This window comes from Diceros bicornis, chromosome 7 (assembly GCF_020826845.1).
Source record: "Diceros bicornis minor isolate mBicDic1 chromosome 7, mDicBic1.mat.cur, whole genome shotgun sequence".
Classification (NCBI taxonomy): Eukaryota; Metazoa; Chordata; class Mammalia; order Perissodactyla; family Rhinocerotidae; genus Diceros; species Diceros bicornis.
Genome location: NC_080746.1, coordinates 10,680,252 through 10,697,248, shown reverse-complemented (window position 1 = coordinate 10,697,248; position 16,997 = coordinate 10,680,252). Strand labels below are relative to the sequence as shown.

The 16,997-nt window shown below is 51.9% G+C and overlaps 1 protein-coding gene across 3 annotated transcripts in view; it reads left to right on the top strand.

The window, feature by feature from the left end:
• The window catches only part of PKNOX2 (PBX/knotted 1 homeobox 2), a 186,486-nt gene that overhangs the window by 96,003 nt on the left and 73,486 nt on the right, over window positions 1-16,997 (top strand). For all 3 annotated transcript variants that reach the window (XM_058544884.1, XM_058544883.1, XM_058544885.1), the window contains one exon: window positions 12,703-12,811. In XM_058544884.1, the coding sequence (XP_058400867.1) occupies window positions 12,725-12,811 (87 nt within the window). In that variant the 5' untranslated portion in view covers window positions 12,703-12,724. The remainder of the gene's footprint in view (window positions 1-12,702; window positions 12,812-16,997) is intronic.

The following is a 16,997-nucleotide window of genomic DNA, read 5'->3' as shown; positions in this document are numbered from 1 at the left end:
CATAGTTGCTGCTCAGTAAATGATTATTGAATCTGTTACTCGGGACCTGGATTCTAGTTAGGTCCCTGTCTCCAACTTGCTGTGTGGCCTTGGACAGGTTTTCTCATTTGAACAGGGAAGAAGTCAGACCTCATGACCACTCAGGGTGCTTCCACTCTGCAGTCTGCTCACAATCTTCTCTGGGTTTGGGAAGAAGCTAAGGAGCAAGAAGTGAGGGGAAAGCTGAGGTCGAGCTGCTGGGCAGCCGGACCTGCCAGCCTCCCTCTATGAACAGTTCCCTGCACCTTCCATTTCTTCAGTGCCCCCTGAATGTCTGCCTTGGGGACCTCTCTCCTCAACCTTCTCAATCAATCTCTTCATCTCCCTCTGCCCATCTCCCCTGCTCCCCACCCTTTCTCAGCTCACGTGCACACACCACTCCTGTTAGTGGAATAATCCTGACCACAGCATGTGCCTCGTTAAGTAAGATCCTTTTTTCATTTTTATTAATTCCAGGACAAACAGACAGCAGACTTCTCTCCCAAAAGCTGCAGAGCAGTTGCTCTGACCTGAGACAGCCAGGTCCTAAGGAGAGAAGAAAAATCAGAGAGGCCTGCCGATAGCAGGAATGGGCCCCAATCTTAGGCCACCTTGTGCTCTTAGGGGGGCATCTTAGATGAGAATTCCAATTTCCTCTCCCTCCCCACGCCAGAGACTGGCTCTGGGAGCAGACACCACACATGCAGCTCCCTTGCCTGCCCAGGCCAACCCACTCTGGACACAACCTCTAGATCTGGGAGTCAAGATGCTTCGCTCCTTTTCCCTGAGTGGGCCAGACACTGGAAGATCCAGATTAACAAGTACGCAGATCCCAGAAGATCATTTACTGTTCTAAGTCAGAGCATCCTAATTGGTCCCCAAGGGCCAGAGTCCACTGTGCAAAATTGTCTTCTCCTCTTCCTCCACTCCCCGGTCCTTGCTCTGCCGTGAGAAGTGGGGTCCATCTAACTGGAGAAAGAAGAGGAGAAAGTAAAGACACAATCTTGAACTTCAAGTCCACAAAAATTCTATCCTGAAGGCAGGACTCTCTTTCCACTGAGACCACAATGATAGGAAATGAGTTGTCATCGGAAAAGGCAGAATTAAGGTTTGATGAGAGTTATAATTTTCAGACAAGCTGCTAGTATTCAATGATTCTGCAGCAAATAGGAAACACTTCTCCTTGGTGCCTGAGTGCAGCAGAAAAGGCCAGCATATGACTAAAGGTTTCCTTGTTAGAAGCCAGAGAACTACAGACCACTTTCCAAGCCTGGAGGTTGAAGGGGATGGGGCTTGGCAGGGGACAGCCAGGAGTCAGTGGGAGGTAGAACCAGGTCCTCTGCACTTCTGTTTAATTGCTGCCTGCTTCAGAGTCTGTGGGTAATAACCCCACTGCTGGCCTGCAAAGATGTCTTCACTGGTCACCCCTTCAGACTGCTGCCTGGAGTCCCTCTGGGCTGAGAGAGGAAGGAGAAGGCTCTGAAAGGAAGGTGAGCAGGATGGGGCTTCTGCAGGGGGATGAAGCTAGGACTCAGGGAGATATGACAAGAGATGGGATGCCCCCTAAGGATGGGGTACGCCAACTTGAAAAAAACGATACTGCTTAACTGGACAGGATTTCAAAAGATAGAGCCAGGTGCCTCTTGGCCTATGAGTCATGGGCATATTTCCCTCCAGAACAGGGACTTCTTTGCAGCTGTGGGTGGTCCCTGGAAAACCACGGGTGGGGTGGGGAGAGAAGGCCAAGCGGAGACAGTCACAGAGAGCAGGCTGACTGCACGCTCCTTTCAACGCACCCCCCCTGGGCTGCAGAGGGCCTCTCGGTCCTGGCTGACAGGAGGGAGACATTGACGGAGTCCCAGTCCATGTGAGTCAGAGCCCTGGCCTGAGCTGCAGAGTGTGGGGTCAGGGTACAGGCACCCCGTGCTCTCAGGCAGCACAGATTCCCGGAGTTGTACTCCCAGACAGCAAAAACACATGATCAAATTCCCAATTACACATCGCCTCTTAGATGCAATCTTCGACCTTATATTTCTGTCATTTCATATTTGTTCTTTAATTTTGTTCTTTTCCTTCATAATTGAACCCACAGTCCAGTGAGTCTACGATTGAGACTCAAGATCTGCCTCTTTCGGCACACTTAATGTTTCCATCTTTGTCTCTGTGTGTCACGTTTATGAGACCCCTACTTCTTATTGCTGGTATCAGCACTTTCAGTTTTCCATCTTCCACTCATTTTTATGAAATAATAAGAGCAAAATGCAATAAAATATTCAAGAAAATTTGTATACACACTGCTGTCCAAAGATGACAGAGACAACAGAAGTGAACTGTTGCTGGTTAAGCAGTCCCACCATTGAAAGGCACAAAGCACGTGTTCATGAGCTGATGTACAAAAGCCCAAATTGGCTGCGGAAGATATTTAGGTGTGTTGATATAAGATAATCCTTGGAAATTCGGGCAATGTGAAAGTCGGTATTGGGTGCCTGTGCTGGATGGCCCAACTCAAAGTCAGGTGCTCGTTTTCATGATCAGCCTTGGCTTTCTGTTCTTCTCTCATTTCTAGAGGTCTCTTCCTCCTCTGGTGTTTCCTGCCTCCACCCTCAGACTTCTAGGTTAAACATTCAGCCTCTGAAATCAGACCATGCATCACATTTGGAAATTTTCTTAACCTCTCTAAGCCTCAGTTTTTGTATCCATGAATGGGGACAGCCATCATGCCTACACCATATGGTTGTTGACAAAAATAAACAAGGTTATCTGTATGAGAAGCTTAGCACCATGCCTGGTGCATGGTCAGAGCTCGATAAATGGCAGTCGTTATGACTTCTACATTATCATGTTGCCCCTGTAAAAATTTGCTCCAGAGAAACAAACTCATTCTCACTGAGGTGTACACGACTGCTGGGGCCTAAAGAGTTCTCCTGCCCAGATCTGTTTGCTTGTCTTATATTTTAACAGTAAGCCAAAGAAATTAAGCTGTAACTGTGTATGTATGCAGGCTCCATGAAGAGGTAGACTCTGTGAAATCATATTGCATAGGCTTTTTTTCCCCTATAAGGAAAATGCAAGGAAAAGATTCATCGGGTTCAATGGGCAAGATGGGACATGTGGATGGGAAGCGGATTTTCCATAGCATAGAAACACACATGGCAATCATTCCCGTTCCTCTGCCCTATTTCTGCCCGATGGAAGGGCTCTGAGTAAGAGGATGGCCCTGGAGTGGAAAGTGAAGGAAGGCTTCATGGAAGAGTAGGGTTTTGAGCAAAGTTTTGATGAAAGAAAGGGCATGGTAGTATAATCCAGAAGGCCTTGCTGGCAGACAAGAAGCACAGCAAAAGACATGGAGGAAAAGTTTCTCATAAGGTGTTAGAGGGCATGTCTGCTCATCTGGGCCTTGAGGCCGGGTGGCGAAGCCCAGGGATGGACTCACTGCCCAGTGTCACTTCCTCTCATGTGGCAGCCACCATCCTCCTTTCCCCAGGGCTGCCTCTCCTGACAGATCAGTGTACCTGCCCTCGTTCCAAACAGCAGTGAGGACCAAGGGCCGAGGGGGCCCGGCTGGGCATCCTTTCCTCCCCCAAGCTGACCCCATTGCTATGGGCTCTACCTGGTCTCCTCTCCTTTTTCTTGCAAGTTCACCTGAGCCACCACAAAGGCCCAGGGGAAGGACATCTGTTGGCTGGGTAAGGAAGTATCAGGGGTTGGCTGGGTAAGGAAGTATCAGGGATGAGTGGCTTTTCAATGATAAACTGAGCCCAGAGGACCACTTGCTTCCACAGCCCTGACTCGTGACCATTTTTTTCCGGAGGCAATTTTTAAAAAATAGAACCAGGTATCCTCCAGCCAGAGGATATACTACAGTCCTTCTCAGAGAGAAAAGGCGCCTGGCTCACCCTCTTAGGATACTCTGCTTCCAGGAGAATCTGGGAGTGTCGCAGGTGACAGACTGCATAGGCGTCAGGGTCCCTTACCTCTGAGGACTCCCCCCACCCAAGCCCAGTCCTGCTTCTCTGGCCCCCTCCTGGCCCACCCCTCACGTGGTCCCTCATTTCTTCTGCTTTCCTTCGTCTTCCCAGCTCCCTACATGCCTGCCTCCGAGAAGAGAAAGATTTATGGAAGGGAGAAGGCGGGCAGGGCAGCAGGAAGGTGGCTGCCTCGCTGCTTGCAGAACAGAAGCCCTCCTTCCATCTGGGATCCCCAGCCTCTGGGCTGTCCGTCTGCCTCTGTTGAGTTGTGGTCCTCAGGGGCCTGGCCTGGGTTGTTTTCTCAGCTCGGTTCCTGAGCAGCGGCTGCTGTCAGCTCTCGACAAATAATAATAAACCTGGGAATCAGGTTTGTCGAGGGGGATTTCAGTCCCTGGGTTCATTTTTAGATTTGTTTCTCTGTGTGTGTGCAGACAAGAGAGCACGTGACAGTGTCTTAGGGGAGCAGGCCAGGGCTCCCAGGGGCCCTGGCAGTCCACCCTCGCTGCACCCTAGAAGAGCTGCAGGGCCCTCCTCTGCCCGGATCACTGGGGCTGCCTGGACGTTTCAAAGAAAAGAAAAAGGATTGAACGAAAAGCCTCAAGGTCTCTCCTTCACCTATTCCTCCCTCTCTCTCCCACTCATGCTGTTGGGATAGGGATGAAGGGGCTGGAGACAAGAAAGAGAGGCAGAATCCCATCTCCAGTTCGAGAATTGTCTGAGTGATGGGTGGAAACCTGGCCACAGGCCCAGGGAGAGGGATTGACCCAGACCTTCCCGTGGACTCCGATGGCCTCCTGGCCTCCATTCCTGGGATGCAGCAACAGGGGAGGGGTTTCCTGGAAAGGGGAAAATGTTCTAAGTTGAGCATCACTAGCTAGAGCAGGACCCAATTGTGGTTGAGTGTGAAATTCAGGACCAGACTAATGGTGCCCCTCTGGGGCACAGCAGCACCCACTTTTCAGCAGCAGGAGGTCATTGCTGCCATCCCCCTGCCTCCAGGTAGGAGAAGGTGCACACCACTTCTCTGTGAGAAGAATGCAAGCTCTGTGCTTACCCTGAGAGCTAGAATGCTGTCTTTCCCCCCTTTCTGTTTTTTTGTTTTATTTTGTTTAAAAGAACCAAAGGGGGAAAAATTGCCAAGTTGTAAAGTGCTTAAAGAGGAGATGAGAATCTTCATCAAAATGCTAAAAGCTGGAGGGGGAGAGTAATGTGAAAACTCTTGCCTGCTATTTATGGGATTGATTCTCAGATCAAGAAGAAGCAAGCAGTTGGATGAAAGGAATTATTGTTAAGCTCCTCGGTAGGAAGATCTAATGGACAATTGCTGCTATCAGGGGGAATTAAATTGCTGTTTCAGTTTGTAAAATATATCAGCGGCTTTTTGAAGCCAGAAAAGGTGTGACAGCCAAAGCAGGGAGAAGAGCAGGGGCTGCCACTTTCTGGCCCTGGTGTGGAGAAGCAGGAGCCAGGCAGGAGAGAGGGCTGGGCCGAGCACGAGCTGCTCTCCTGACTCTGACCTGGGTCCATTTTTCTGAAGCCAAATTGAGAAATAGCTAAATTGGGAGAATAAAGGAGGGCAAGCTGCAGCGCTCTGGGCCCTGATGTGCTGGGAATCCCCGTGAATCTGAGACGCAGGGCAGTCGGCACTAGGGCGAAACAGGGCTCCTCTCTGGGAAACCTGGTCCGGGGAGAGGAGGCTGATGTGGGGTGTGATCGCCAGCAGCCCCACTCACACCCAGGGTGTAAGCCTCCCTTCACTGACCTGTGGACACAGAGGGATCTGGGGTGGATAATACCCACCCCCCTCCCTCCAAGAACTGGGTCTCTAGAGCAAGGTTTTCTCATCTCTAGGCTGGGGTCAGTGAATGCATAAATGACCTGTTGACCCAGCCACACAGGGAACATATTGTTATTCCGGAAAAGAGCAAACAGCAAAATGGCTTTGAGAGTGGGGAAAGGAGAGGATGTGGAGGCCCTTGGAAGGAGGACCACAGGCCATTTGGAGGAGGCCACGCTCCCGGGATGGGGAGCAGGAGGGTCTCCAGGTTCTCTGGTCTCATGGAAGGCTCTTACTCCTTCTAAAGGCCATTTGCTCCAGGTGGCAGGTAAGGGCTGAAGGAGGAGAGAGGTGGGGAGGCCGAGATTTTCCCATCTCTCAGGGAGTCAGAAGCCAGCAGTCCTAGTCAAAGCTCATGCGGCTTCTGCTCTGTCTCCACTCTGTCCCCTGGAGACCAGTGTCATGATAACAGGGCACAAGCTGGCACCACCTCCCGGGTAGGCTTCCCAGAAAGGGAGCAAATGACAATTAGTGCAGAGAGCTGTGGGTGGCCAAGATAAGGTCTGAGTTGCCTGCTGACTTGGTTGTCATCTCTGCCTCTTGCTGAAATCAGTAGAGAATTATTTCCCACTGAGAGTTCCAAGTAGGAACCGAGAGGCACCAGGGAAGTGGCCCTCTTGGCTGGGACATTCTGCAAGGACTTGGGCTCTGTGCCAGGTGCAGTGTCCCCTGGGACCTGGGTAACAGTGGAGTGGCAGCTCATATTTGATCTTTAGCCAGCCAGCCTCAGGACAGGTAGTGAGCAGGGAGTATGATCCTGAGTGTAAATCCAGCTCAGATGCCCTCCCTCTGTCCTTCCATCAGTAACACGGACACAATTACCCTCCTGGTGCCCATGCCCCACTCTGGGCCTGGTCTTGGAATAGGTGACTTCCATTTTCCCCCAGCACCCCTAGGTCAGAAAGATGTGAGGAAGCAGCATCTGCTAGGCTATGGCATTCCTGTCACCTCGGGCCTCTGACCTTCCACCTGGCTCCGGAACACCTGGAGAGAAAAGGCACAGGCCCCATGTTTGGTGTGTTGTGAGGGGGTGGGTGCCTGGGGAGCTGGACCTCCATCATTCCTCAAAGACCCTTTACTGCTCCCTCACTTTGAAACATTTCACCCAGAACTTCTCACATTTTAAAGCTTCCCAGCCCACGGGTGCATCCTCTCTCTCGCCTCCATCCTCTCCACCGTCCCCACACTGGTCTCACCCTTGTCACCACCCGGTGCTGACTCCACACCGAGGTGCAGGGACCATCGAGTTCCTCTAGACACTCAGCTTTCAGCTTAGGATTTCTAGCCCTTACTGGGTTTTGCGAAGATACCTGGGGTGTGTGTGTGTGTGTGTGTGCATGCGTGCATGCCTGTGTTTCTTTAGATAAATCCACAGAGTCACATGAAATCAGTGACAGATTGACACCGTTATTTCAAGATGCATCGCTCTGAGTTGCCAGCACAGGAGACCTAGCCAACTCCTTCCCACCAACAACACTTTTTTTCCAGGCATAATTTATAGCAGTGGGGTGAATTTGTTTCCAAAAGATGAATATCACACTATCAGCAACAGCTGCCTCTCATTTTTATTTGTTTTTAAATTTGACTCAAAGTCCAATTCTCTATACACATCAGAAGCTGTAAATCCTAAGGCGACTGATTACATGATTTAGTAAACAGGTTCTATTACATAATGCAATTAAAGGGGGCTCCACCACGCCACCTACAGGCCACTTCTGGGAGGGGAGCTGGGCCAGAGACAATCGTATGGGACGAAGCTCTCAGAGGAAGGAAAGTAAAGGAGATGGCGGGATTGCGCCAGGGTTGAGGCCGCCTCTCCGGAGGGAGAAGTTGAAGCCAGCCAGGTTACTAATGCAGCCTTTGGTCCCTCCTGCTGAGTTCACTGTGTTATTTTAGCCTCCTGCAAATCTGTCTAGACGTCAGAACCCAGGCCTGGGCAGCTGCTCAGAGGGGCGGCCTGGGGTTGGAGAGTGGTAACCACCTGGGGGCTTCTGGGCTGGGGGACTGCGGAGGACCCCTGGCTCTCTGGTCTCAGAGGGGCCTTCTTCCCTCGCTCTCAAATGAGAAGTGAGGAAGAGAAGACAGGAGCTGGCTGGCCTTTGGAATGAAGCTACAATCCAGCTATTTCCATTCTATTCAACAAAGCTTGTGTGAGTGCTAACCATGGGCAAAGACTTTCAGAATATTCTGGTGAAAGCCCTCATTTTGTTGCCTGAGAGGGAAAATGACTTGTATAGGCCACAGATAAGTGGCAGAACTGGGTGTGGGATCCAGACTTTTTGACCCCAAGCACAGGCTCCCATCATGGGAGTTTACAGATGAGTAAACTGAGGCCTAGACAAGGGATGGGACTTCCACGGCCTCTACTTGTAGCAAGGGAAGGAAAATAATGAAAATACTGCTCGTGTGTGTCTGAGGACCGAGGAGAAGGACTCCCAGGGGGCCTCAGCAGGGCCTCTTAGCTGCCCTGCTGAAGAAGGAAGGAAGGAGCAAGGGAAGGAAGGAGAGAGGGAAGGAAGGAAAGGAGACTCAGGGCCAGTGCGGTCTCCCCACAATCCTCTGCCCTAACCTACAACACTCTTCAGATGAATTAGGCTCTGGGGCTTCAAGGAGTCTGGTTTCTCCAAAGAGCTCTTGTAAGAGTGGGTCATGTATATCTGAGAGAGGAGGGGACTTACTTCCCTGGAGACTAAGAGAGAAACTGGACTAGAAAGGGGGAGAGGAGGGAGGGATGAAGAAAAGAAGACCATCAGAGTCCAAGAGGGTGGAAATATCCCCCCAAACCATCCTGTGCCAGCCACCTGCCCGGTCTCCAGTCTGGGGCAATGGGGTGGGACAGTGAGGAGCCAAAGGGTCCTCTCCTCTCCTACCTCAGTACCAGATACAGTGCAGTCTCAGCTAGGGTCAGGGGGCAAGAACAAATGCTGTCTGTCAGGCAAGCTGGCCAAAGAGTTCCCAATTAGCACTTGTTTCCCATTCTTAAGGGCCTGAGCCCCCAACCCCAGCACCCCAGCCCAATTACTGCTGGGCAGCATTAACCCCTTGGTGCCCCAGGCCGTTAATGGAATGTTAATTGGTCTAATGGGTTTCATGTCAACAAGTCCTAATGAGCTCCTTCCTAATGAGCTTGGTATTTTTTTCTAAGCCTGTTTATCAACACACTGGAGTTTGGGCTCCAGACTGAGGGCCTCTCCATGCAGGGCTGGGGAGGTAGAGTGAGGAGACAGAGGGAGTGGGTGCTCTTGGGCTGCCTGTTCCTCCTTCCTAAAGGGATGTCCTTTCATGCCCCCTCACCCACCCCAACCCACGCACACCGCCTCACTCAGCTCCTGAGCTCTGTAAAACGGCATTTTTAGCTCCTTTTGGTGATAATATCAGTGACACAAATTATTTGTTCTTGGATGTCATTGTGGGGTTGAGTGTTGCATTAGGTTTTTTTATTTTTTTCCTCCTAGCTGTCATATAATAAAGGTTTTCAGCATTAAAAGTCCTTCGAGGTGAGCCTCTCCTCAGTGGGAAATTTCCCTGGTAAATTGTTCCTCCTGTGTCCTCCATTTGCAGTCTTGGCTGTGCTCCCTCCAGTGCCCTGGTGTCTGGTAACAGAGTGCTGGCGCCTCTGGCCAGGGCAGAGCAGCCTCCCCAAGCCACTGACATATGCTCAGAAGCCCGAGGCTGGGTTTCTGGAGCTCAGGCCTGCCACTCTCCTCCCTGCTCCCAAAGGCAGTGCAAAAAGCGCAGGTTTTCCCAAAGGGCCCAGCACCTAGCGATTGCTCAGGGAGTTCCCCCCACCAGCTGTAGAGTCTCTGACAAGAGAAGTCAGGTCCCCAGATTCCTCTCCAGGTGGTTCCACAGCCCCCAAGCCTAGCTGATGGGGTTCCCCACGGATGCAGGTAGTGCATGTGTGGGTGGAGTGGTGTGAAGAAAATAGCCAGCTTCCGGAGATGGGCACCCTGTCTCCCCCAGTGTCAAGTCACCAGAGGCTTCTGTGCCTGAGTGAGCAGAGAAGGGAACTTAAGCCCCTGATGAAAAGGCCTCCTGTTCTCTTGCAGGAGAAGCCCCCAGAGGGCAGTGGAGCAGTGGCCTAGTGGCCTGTGGTGACCCCAGTGAGGGGGAGGGGGAGGGGCAAAGGCCATCTGGTCCTCAGAAAATTGTTCCTATGTCCTCTGGGAGGCAGGTCTGGCCCCTGCTCCAGAGCCCGGCGGGCTCTGGACTGAAAAATCTCCTCTCAGCCTGTACAGTGGTTGTTTCTGGATGCAGACCACTCTTAACCATTCCTCCTTATCCCAGGCAGGGCAGCCCTCATGCTGTTACAAATATTTCTAGGGACAGTGACTCTACAATAACTACCTTCCAGTCATTGGACAGTGAACAAAAGAATGAAGATTAAAGACTCCTCTGTTTAGCCCAAATCCTCTTCATTGAGCTTCCTTTGCCTTGCCTTCACTATGACTTTCTCATCCGTGGAATGAGGTTACCAAAAGACCGAAACCCGAGGTTAAAGGGAACTGGTTGCCCCCAAGATGGGAGAAAAACTGCCTAGGAGGGAGTTCCCACCCCAGACTCTGCCCCCAGGCTCCCTCTTCTGGAGGCTGCTGGCACTGCAGCCCCACAGCGGCTCACTTTTCTCGGACCAAGGATCATCTATGATTGGCGCTCCAGGGAAGGGGTCCTGAAGGCAGATCCTTAGGCCCCAACCAATGTTATCTCATTTGCCACAATTCCAGGAACAGCTGAACCTAAAACACCCCTGAAATATCTCTTTTTCCTTTATTCCCAAAAAGTCCAAAAGAAAGATTCCACACCCAATTTAATATCTCGAAAGGCTAAATTTTGAAAGTTCTTTCTGATGTCTCAAAGAGTCTGTATCCTCTTTTTTTTTTCCCTCTGGAACCCTCTTCACTCTACTCTTGCCTTCCTTGATGTTTACGCCACCCAAACAAAGACGCAGCCATGGAAGTAGGCATTGGTCCTCTGCCTGAAAAGATTGGCTCCCCTCAGTGCTCCCTTCTGAGCCTCTTTGCGAAAGTAAAGCCTGGATCTTGGTGTCCAGTGTGTGTGAGAGGGGGAGACCCTGAGTGACTTTGTTGCAAAGACATCATGGTGGCCCATCTTCTGAGGAAGGCCAGGGAGGGCGAGGGAGAGGTAGCAGTGAGGCCAAGGGGAATTACCTGCAGTCCCCGTGTTTTCAGCGCAGGAGAAGTCCTCTCTCCCAGTGCTGTCTCCTCTGGAACCTCTGTCTCACTTTCTTCTTTCTGGCTGGACTGTCATCTCCCTCTAGTAACAATGCTCCTTGGAGAGACGACCTTGCCTCCTTTCATCTATCTTCCCACCTCCCCTAGCACAGTTCTTTGCACGTAGTTGATACTTGATAAACATTGGTTGAACGAACACCTGAATTTCCAGTGCTTCCACATGTGCACTTAAGGTCAAAGCAGACCTGAGACTTTGGAGACTCAGGTCAGACCAGTGCTTCTATTTCCTCCTTTTCTTGAAAAAGAACTGAAACACAACACACATATACACAGACTCACACACACACCCTCATAGGGAGCTGGAGACCAGGCCTTTTCCTTAGGCAGCTCCAAAACAACCTCAAATTCCCGCAGAATTCAAGGCTGTGAACATTTCGGAGGACCCTGGGGAGGGGGAAGGAGAGGAGAGGGGAGGGAGGGTCTGAGTGCTGTGCTCCCAAGTGCCCTCCACCCAGGAGCAGGACAGGTCCCGCCCCCCACAGTGGTTCACAGGAGTCTCCATGCCCCCTGAGGGATGGGGCTGCCTCTGGCAACTAGCCTGTGGTTTCCAGCTCTAAATATTTCAGGGCACCTACTGTAGCTAAACAGCTCTGGGCATTCTGTTTCCTTGGGTGGCACTGCCAGGCTGTCTCCACTTACAGCACCACGATCTGGTTCAGAAGAAACCTTGATGCCCCGTGGGAGCAGCGTGCTTACTGGTGATGGGGTAGGGGTGGTACAGTGGAGCAGACCGGGAACTGGGAATCAAGAGATTTTGGTCCGATCCCTGCTTCACTAGCACCACTCCCACCCCATACACACACATCACTCCTCTTGGCCTCCACCTCCTCCTCTGTAAGAGGGAGTGGACCATTTGGCTCTGACGGCTCTTCTGGCCCCACGTGACTGTGACTCTATATTGAACGAAGGCTAAGGGAAGCCTTCCTCAAAGAATGTGCAGGCACATCCATATGCCCATAGTCACAAGCACACACCTAGAAAGTGCTCACTCGGGCACTTGGATGTTCCCCCTGCTTCTTTCCCTTCCCGGAAGATCTCCAAGTGGTCACCGTAGGCTGCTTGCTCCACACCCTCCAGTCTGAGGTGGGGACCAGCGCCCCCACCTCCCTTTCCACCACTAGGGGGTGTGGTGAGCTCACCTGGGAGGGGTTAGTCTGGAGTTTGGAGACCCTGGAGCCAGAGATGTGTAAATAGGAACTAGATGGGCCTGAGGCCTCCTGCCCCTGAGAGTGCAGGTGGCTGTTCCGGAAGTCCTGGGGAAGGGAAAGCACCCTTGTCTTGTGGGGTATCCACAAGATGGCCTCCAATCCCCTGTGCTGCCACCAGCCAAGCCCCCTCCCAGCCTGCCCCCACCAGGCCAGAGCTGATGCTGAACAAATCATGGCTGGGGTGTGCAGGTTGTTTTACGTATGATTTGAACATTGTTCTTTCAAGTCAAAATAGCACAGCATGCCCCTCCCCAGCCAGGCCTCTCCCCTCAGCTCTCATTTGTTTCCCTAAAGGGCCTCCAGCCCTTCTGTATCCAGTCAGTCCAGGTGGCCCAGCCTGAGAACACGTCCAGCCGGCTGGTCCCCAGGGCTCCCTGCGCTCAGCTATTAACGGTGCGGCCCCCTTTCTCCTGCCACAGATCCTCGATGTGAATCAATCTCATGATGCAACATGCCTCCCCAGCCCCTGCTCTGACGATGATGGCCACGCAGAATGTCCCTCCCCCACCCTACCAGGACAGCCCGCAGGTGAGTGTCGACTGACCAGACTGGGAAGGGGGTGCGGTGGCCTTCCCTGGGGCGGAGGGCAGGGCTAGGCCTCCCTCAGCTATGTCCTGGCCGTCTCTGGGCTCTTCCCGCATGGGGCCTGGCGGGGCCTGTCTGGAAAGCCTAGCAAACACAGACACCTGGAGGGAGCCACTGCATTTGACACAATACCAGGTTCAGACCCTACATGGGTCACTCTGTCGCCAGCACCTAGGACTGTTGCCTAGAGCACCTAGTCGTGGTCCTGTCCCCACCCCACCCTGCTTCAGGGCAGAGCAGACGTCAGCCAAACACACCCACTACCTCACTTGGGGAGATCCAGGAACAGGTAAATCGTGTCTGCCTGTGAGTGTTTTGGGAAACTTCTTAATTAGAGGGTCCTTTGTACTGACGCCCCTATTCACTCGTCACTGGACCCTTACGTCCAGTCCTTCTCTATCTGCCTATTGGAGGAAGCTCCCTTCTCTTCAGATGTCTGCTCGGCTTCTCTACAGAAAAAGGCCAGGACTATTTCTGTATACCCTCCAACCCTTTCCATCTGGTTCCCAGCTCAGACACAGCAGCCCCCAAAGTTCTCCTGCTACTCCCACCTGGTTGCAATTTCTGCAGAAGGCACTGGCTTCACCCTGTCTTCCTATTGTCTCTTCCTCCTTCTGGAAGCCTAGCCCAGCTTTTGTGGGTTGGGCTCCCACAGTCCTTGAGAGGATCACTTCTGCTCTTTGCTTCCCCCATGTGGGCCTCCCCTCCAGACTTGGATCTTTTGAGACTTGGAGTTAGTTACGTGGCTGTGGTTTCTCGGAAGGCTCCATTCTCTGATCTTTACCTTCACACGCTCCTGTTTTCTCTACCCTGGTCTCCCAAGTCAATATTAAATCAAAAATTATTTATTGAGCAACAATAATGTAAAACGCAGCCAGCTAGAATATTCATTCATTTAACAATGTGCAGTGAGTGCCTACTGTGTGCCAGGCAATCATCCTCACTTTCTCCAACAGCCTTCTCTGACCTGCCCAGATATCCCTCACTCGTTAGCCTTTCAAACACATCCCTTCTCATGGACCACACAGAACATCTGTGCAGCATGGAAAGGATATTAAGATGCAGATGTAGGGTGGGCAGACTTTTGCTCACATTAGGTCTCATGGCCCTGACACCCCCAGCCTAGTGGGAGCATAGCTGTTCTATTCATCCTTATTATCCCTCCGTGAAATTAACCCTTCACAGTGTCCGGCATGCGGACCACCACTGACTCCTCTCCCCTTGAAAGTCCAACAGCACTCGTCATTCACCGACCTTTGAGCACGGGACCTTTTGTTCCCCCCTCCTGCTCCCACATATCAACTCCATGCTCCTTCGTAGGCTCTCCCCAACCTAACCTCACATTTGGCAAACCCTCTGCCCGCGTCAGCAGCTCCCTGAATGACCACGGGGTTGGGCTTGGCATGTATACAGGTCGTCTATTTGAAAACTTCCAGGTGTCCAACATTATGTCAGGGCCCTTCCCTCTATAGTCCCAGATCCCAGACTGAAGTGCAGATAGAGGCAGGGCCTGGTGGAAACCTAGGAACCTAGAGGCCATAACGGGGGCAAGCATCCTCCTTCCTCAGTAGATGCTGACCCATTCCCTGGTCTGCTCAGGCAGTGTGGGGACCCCTGGGGTATTGATTAAGAGGCAGGATCTTGAGCTCCATTTCTTTTGTAGCTGGAGACTGCTCTGCTCCACAGTAGGAATGGGGAATGGACACAGGGACACTTCCTGTATTTAGCAGGTGGTGCGTGCAAAGGCCCACACCCCCATACCCAAGGCTCAGGGACAGACTAGGGTAGGGCCAAGAGGTCAGAGAGCACAGCTGGCGGCTGCTGCCTCCCTCCCTCCCACCCACCCCGTTTTGCCTGCCTGGGCAGCTGGGAGAAGTTTGGGTCTGGTGGGGATTAGCAGGAGAGCTGCAGCCAGGGCCTGTGTCGTCCAAGAATGCAGATCCGGGTGTAGCTAAGCAGAGGAGCCTAATTTAAGTCTCAGCATACAGCTGAGAATTAATACATCCCAGCTGCTGAGGGAGGTGATGGAGGTGGGGCTGCAGTGCTACGGGCTCTCAGCCCCCCAGAAGCCACCACTGAGCTGCTCTAGCCTTTTGGGGGACGGAGGCTCCAGTTCCGCATCTAGAGCCACAGACCAGAAGCCTGATGCGGGGACTGTCTCAAGGCTCTCCTCTCTGAGGAGCCACCAGGACTTCACCAATGAAAATTCTCACATTTACAGCAAAGGAATAATTTGTCCTGGGAAAGCCACACATCCACGTGTACCCTCAGAGGTCTAGGAATGAAGTGTCTGACAGGAAGTCTCAGTGTCCCTGGAAAAGTGACCAGGCCAAAGTCTGGGGTCTTTGGCTAGACCACTAGGCTCTGGCTAGATTGCCATCGGCCTTCCCTGAGCTGAGCTTGTTCCCAGGGAAACTGACCAGGATGGTGATCACGGGGAGGAGTAGGGCAGGGATGGAATGGGTGGGATGGAGGAGGTGTGGGAGGTCCCCAGAACAAAGACCTCTTACTCCTGGGGAGAGGCTCTTCTCTCCAGAGAGTGCTAGACTTTGAGGCCAAGTGACTTTCAGGGGGGGCCCTCTTCTCTACTCTTTGGGGCTTCTAGGAGTGGCTCCCACATGGGAATGGAACATAGGACTCTTCTGTGTGGGTTTTCTGCTGGGGAACTTGCTGTGGTCCTCCTGCTTTCTTCTCTTTGTGCTTTCAAGTGGCTGAGCCCGGCTTCTCAGGGGACACCCTGCTCCATTGCCCTCGTAATGCTCGATATCCTAGAGAGCCAGCTGCTCTCTGACACTCGGTGTCCTCAGGGACGCCGGATCTAATAGGAACATGGGTCAGGCACACAGGGGAATCACTTCCTAAATGGGGCTCTCTGGAAGGATTCCCCACTTTCTCCTCGTTCCTTTAGGTCTAATCTCATTACTTCTGGACCTGGTACGACTTGTTTCCTCAAGGCCTGGACGGCTGAGCACATCTCTATATCACCTCCTCAGAAACCCAGTTTCTTCCACAGGCAAAAATGGACAGTCTCTGATACGAAGTCCCCCAAATGAAAAAGGAAGCAAGCAGCAGAGCCCTTCCTCTGAGACCCATGCAGTCATTTTAATAATGTTCCCGTTGTGCTAAGGGCTAGCAATACTGAGCATAATCTATTCAAATGCACAGGAGAATCTCACTTTGGAAAATTAGGAACCTGCATTAAAAAATTCCCAAGCCCCGGACCTTCTTTATAATAAATTAGAATTTTTTTTTTCGAGGCAAGTTCTTAAGTTGGCAATTTCATTTTTGAAGTTTGGGGAATAAAGTTATTAAAAATGAGGGAGGCTTTTTTTTCTTCCCATTTCAGTAGAGAAGTGTTAATGGTTATGGCCCCATGCTGTTTGGCACAAGCCAAGCGTTATGATGGCCAAGCAGCTTCCGGCCCCTTGGTTTTGTTTCAGCCCATCTTGGGGAAACTCCGTGATTACTTGTAAGGATGTCACTCTGTGTTTATTGTGCACTAAAGAAAGACCGTAAGTTTAGAAACTGCAAAAGCAACAACCCACTGGAACCCTTCCTGGTGGCCTGCTTCCTCCTTCTGGTGGCTTCCTGTTAAATTTTGTTGAGGTCGCAGCACCCTCTGCTGTCTAACTGCAGTACCTCAATTCTGCATGCTGTAGCTGAGCCCTTGATCCAGACCCCTACTTTAGGCCCTGAGAGGCAGGGGCAAGTCACCGGGATCGAGGAATTCTACAACGGTTGTTTAATGAAAACATTGTCTCCAGGGAGACCTGGATGTGAACGAGGTGTGTGGTCCCTCCGTTCAACAGAGTGTGTGAATTCCTACATCACCCTCCTTCCGTTCTGCATCTTTGCCACAGCTGGCCATCTGTCACGTGGACTTTCACACCCCCCTCCTCCCACTGCCCCAACACCCCCCTGATCCTAATGGAACTCTTGAATATGTTCTCCACTATTGCTCCCTCTCCCAGCACATGTCACTCCAGTCTCCCTCCCAGAATTTTTGTGGTGACACAAGCCCCCTCTCACTCCTTCTAGGCAGATACCCTTCACTTGTGTAGTCTCTTCACCTCTGAAATGTCATTCAAGTCCACCCATTTCCTGTAGCATTCCATATGCAACATCACCC